The sequence below is a fragment of the Leishmania mexicana genome, chromosome 30, assembly GCF_000234665.1.
Source record: "Leishmania mexicana MHOM/GT/2001/U1103 complete genome, chromosome 30".
NCBI classification, from domain to species: Eukaryota; Euglenozoa; class Kinetoplastea; order Trypanosomatida; family Trypanosomatidae; genus Leishmania; species Leishmania mexicana.
In genome coordinates this window covers 349,999-354,583 of record NC_018334.1, presented here as the reverse complement: position 1 = coordinate 354,583, position 4,585 = coordinate 349,999, and the positions used below count along the sequence as shown (strand labels likewise).

The 4,585-nt window shown below is 64.8% G+C and overlaps 1 protein-coding gene across 1 annotated transcript; it reads left to right on the top strand.

Moving 5' to 3' along the window:
* Positions 1-1,951: 1,951 nt before the first annotated feature.
* LMXM_30_0930 (sodium stibogluconate resistance protein,putative) lies at positions 1,952-3,817 on the top strand (the record flags this gene model as incomplete). The annotated part of the gene is made up of 1 exon (XM_003877564.1): positions 1,952-3,817. The coding sequence occupies one exon, from the start codon at positions 1,952-1,954 to the stop codon at positions 3,815-3,817; it is 1,866 nt and encodes a 621-aa protein (XP_003877613.1).
* Between the last annotated feature and the right edge of the window lie 768 nt (positions 3,818-4,585).

Genomic DNA, 4,585 nt, shown 5'->3' with positions numbered 1-4,585 from the left:
GCCGCGTGACGGTGTCGCCTGAGCACTCGGTCGTGGTCGGCACCGCGGCCGCCGTGCTGGGCCCCCGAGCCGACGGAGCGGGTAGCAATGACCTCCTGGGACAGGCCGATGATGCTGTCAAGGCCCCGCCGCCCGCGCCGCGCACGGCGCTAGTGGAGAGGTGCAGAGAGAAGGCTCTCGGCGGTGGCGGCGCCACGGGCGCAGACCTCCACCTGAGCGACGAGCACGCGCTTGCGGTGCAGTGCCTATGTGGCGCCGCGATGGCTGGCTGTGCTGCGCACGGTGGCAGGGTCACTGGCGGGCGATTCCGCCCTACGCGCAGGCGCTGGCGGATGTGGCGGAGACGCTGCGCGGCCCGGCGTCGACGGACGTGGTCATGCCACGCGGCGCACTGGGGCGGAGCCTCTGATGGGCGGTCGCGGCAAGTGAGACCCGCTCGGTTTCTTTTCGGCGGGCGGTCGCCCACCTCAGTGTTGCCGCTATTCCCTCTGCGCGCGCTTCTTCGCCGTGATGTGCACGCTGGCCGACCGCAGCACCCTCGTGCGTTGCCGGTCAACGTCGCCTTCGGTCTGGGCACTGACGTGCACGCTTGTGGTGTCGGCTTGCCGCTGCATCGCCCTTGTGGTGCTCTCATCTCGCTGCACTCTCCCGCACACCGTGCACGCGGCGCAGCGTCCGAGGTGTGCCAAGCGCAACAGCGGAAGGGTGAGAGACAGCTGCGGCAGGCCCTTTTCGCCCTCATCTTCTGCCTGCCCAGCGAGGGGCTTGTGTTGGCTTGGTGGGCGCGACTTTGCGTGCGCCTCCTCTGCTTCGCGCCCCTCGCGTTGTTGTCCCCTCTTCTTCCCCTCTGGCCGTGCGTGTGCTGCTCTCTCGCGCCTGTTGCTTTCCTCCATCCCCGGCTGGATCGTCCGGGCCGGCGCACGCGCTTGAGCCTGGCATGCCGCCGCTCTCCCCGCTGCCCCTGCTCCCACGCACTGCGCGGTGTCCCTGTGCCTGTGGCTCTTGCACGTCCCGCACGCCCACGGAAAGGTCTGCCGACTGTAATGCTTGGCTCCGCGCCTGTGGTCGGGCTCCGTGACCTTTGAACCTCCGCCTATTTTCTCTGCAGCATTACACTGTGCTGCAAAGCGGCCACGGCGTGTGATGCGCCGGTGGCTTTGGCTGCGTGATGTCGTACCGGTGCGGTCCCCTTTCGCGGACCGTGCCGTGCCTGCCTCACCTCGCACGGGCTCTCCTCCGCCCACGCTGACTGAAGAGACTGCTTTCAGCCGCACGACGTCGTTGGCTTCGAGGGCGGAAGAGGGGGGAGGGCTGTGCGGGAATCGAACTGCGCCTGTGCTCCTCCCTCTTCGTTGTTCCTTTGCGTGCGTGACGAGGCCAATCGGCGGTCTCGCTTTCCTCGAGGGTAGTCGCACTCAGTAGCCCGCATGGCCCGTGGCGATGCGTGAGCGGCGCACCCGACTGGCATAAACAGCCCGTAGGCAGAACGCCGGGACCACCGGATTGTATGCTGCCGCACGTGAGTCGGCTTGCGACTGCGCGCGCGTCACACTCACACAGGCGGCGCCGAATGTGGATCCGCGGTGCTGTGGCTCTTAGTGCCTGTGCTGCTACAGCCCTGCTGTGGCGGCTGCCTCTGCTGCTGTCCTCCCTCCGTGAAGCATGCGGTCCATGCCTCCATCCTGCTCTCCCCCACGCCTCCCGTTGTTCCCCCGCCCCCCCTGCCTTGTGCTTGAGAGCAGCTGAAACAACAGCGTCCGTGTGCCTCTCGTTTTCCGCGTTGCTCCCACGAGCCCTCCTCGCGCCTCCTCTGCTCTCCACCGCACCGCGGTTCCCCTCCCTCCACCGCCGGCTGCACCGTTGACGCGTGCCGTCGCCGGCCACTCCGCGCACCGCTCTCCTTTACGCATCTGCCCTTGCCTGCCGCTCTGCCCAAGGTGTCCGCGCTGGAATGGGCAACAGGCAGTCGTCGGTGCCGTTGGAGGGCGAGGGGCACCCGGAGGTGTATTACCGCGGCGTGAAGGCCGCGCAAGAAGGCCGCTTCACCGTGTCGGAGGTGTACTTTGTGCAGGCGCTGACACGGCACCCCGGGCGGAACTTCTGGGACACGTTCACAAAGGCGGTGCTGCTGAAGGAGCGCCGCGCCGGTTTCGAGGGCGGCGGCGCGTCGCTGTCGAAGAACGGTGTGGAGGAGGACGTCGACGCAGGCCCGGCCGTTGACGGCCCGCTGGGCCCGTGCAACGATGTGCAGCCGAAGACCGTGCTTGAGGGCAGTGTGACGGACAAGGCAGACGAGCTGCCGAGCAGCGGTGACAGGGACGACGGCGGCGACTCTGCGGGGCAGGCGGACGCACGGACGAACGGTGCACCGCCCGTGTGCGATACCAAGGTGGTCGACGTCTTCCTGCCGCTTGATGGGGACCTGACTGACATCATGGACTACTATCGGTTGCTCGCTGATATTGGGCACACGTACCTACAGCTGATCCCCTCCACAGCACACGTGGAGAAGGTCACTGGGCTCGGCGCGCGCTACTGCATCTTCACCATCACCCACACTCAGATGCTGCTGCACTGTCTGGCGCTGTGGAAGGAGGCCAAGCTCGGCGACGGTGGCGGCTTTATTGACTACGCGAAGGTGCGCAGCCTGAACCTTGCCACGGGCGTCGCCGAGCTCTCTGCCCAGTTAAGCTCCGACTCGCACCGCTCCGATCAAGGGCAGCAGAAGTGGCGCACGATCGATCGCACGGCGTCGCTGCTTTTCACTCTTCAGCTGCTGGAGGCGAACTGCCGCTACTACTGTCTTGTCTTCCTTGTGAACTACTGCTGCGTTTTGCTGCGGAGCTACAGCTGCCTGACGGACCAGAGGAAGGCCAATCGCGTTCACGCCAACATTGTGGAGCACCTGGACATGGTGAGCCGGCTGGTCTTGGACCTCGCGGAGGAGTACCCGAACGAGTACCTGAGTCGGCTGATCATGACGAGCCTGCCGAAGCCGTCGAACTTCGACCGCGAATGTCTCAGCTCGATGGGTGCCAGCTCCCACATGAGTAGCCAGAAGATTCTCTCCTTTGGCAGCGATCAGCACCGCCACCTGTACGCCTCCGGCTACCCGTGGTCCCCTACGCAGTCAGCGCTGATTCCGCTGATCCTGGCTCGCAATGTTCGTCTGAATGTTCAGGAGAACGTGAGCCGTCATTCTCAGGTGCAGCTGCGCTCCCCCGCAGAGCGCCTGAGCTACCACTACACGAGGTGGAACTTCAACTCCGAACTCGTGATCGTACCTGGGTGCAGTCTGTACATGCTGAAGAAGTCGCTGCCCGGGTTTGTGCCTGGAAAGAGCACCTTTGCGCACTATGCCACCATGGCGGAGCATGAGGAGCTTCACCTGCCTGCAGCCACTGCCGATATCCACTGGCAGAGGGGCAGTGCTGCTGTGTCTGTGCCAGGGGACGGCGGTGCTGCAGTGCCCGGCTCACACCGGAACCCCCGGAGATCGGAGGACAGCGCTGGTGCCGAGAAGCGGGATGCGCTTACGAAGAAGTGCGAGGAGAGGCTGATAAAAAAGCGGCGGTACATCAACACGGACCTCCATCTCACCGATGAGCGTACGTGCGTCGCCCTTTGCTTGGAGGAGGCATGCGCTATCGCTCTTCCGGGAGTGCTTCTCGGATCCATGCTACGCAAGATGTCGGGTGACACTACTGACGTTGATGTTTTTAGCGTCGAAAGAACTCTTGTTATGGGGATATATGGCCCTGCCTCTAGCGAGTGGCACGTCATTGCATCCATCTTGCAAAAGCATCTGGAAGAGTAAGGGGAACGCGCTGTCACCTTGCCTCCTTGTTTTGATGCGCGTCGGAGGCCCATGCGTGCTTTGGTGCAGCCTTCGTGACGTGGATGTTGCTGGCTTCTCCTCGTGGCTGCGTGTAGTAGAACTGTGCGACTGGTTTAGCGACGACGCGTGCCGCCGGCGTGCTGCTGAGGCCGCTTACCGCTTTCTGTTTGCTGCTTTTTCAGATGTTTCGTTCGCGTGTTTTTTCTCCGGTGCCTCGGATGATGTGAGCCGCCGCTGTTCTTTTGCTTTCTCTCTCGCTCCTCTCTGCCACTCGCTCGTGGACCATGTGTGCCTGCTCACTTGTACGCGAGCACCTCCAGTCGCACTCAGATGCGCCGCTGATGATGCGTCTGACCTTCGAGTCGGCTACTCCGTGCCTCCCCTGAGGACGCCGGCCACGGCGTGGTGGCATGGGGGCCGAGCGCCTGCTCTGTGGGGACGCCAGGCAGCCTGCGACCTGGCCTTGGGTGCTGGCTGCGGACAGCTGGTGCGGCGGCCAGGGCTGCGCTGGCGCTGCGCCGGTGACGCTGGCGGTCGTGGCTGCGTCGCGCCTGTGGTGCAGCGCGCATCCGGAGGAGGTGCGAGGGAGGACGAGGGGACCCCGCTAGGCGCGTGGCCCGGCTCGACGGCAGGTCCGGTCGTGCTGGACGGCGAGGGCACAGCCGTGTGCCTGCGAAGGTTGGCGAGCCGCGGTTGTGTGTGTATCCTTGTGTGGGTACTGGAAATTGCAGGAGACTGCTCAATGTA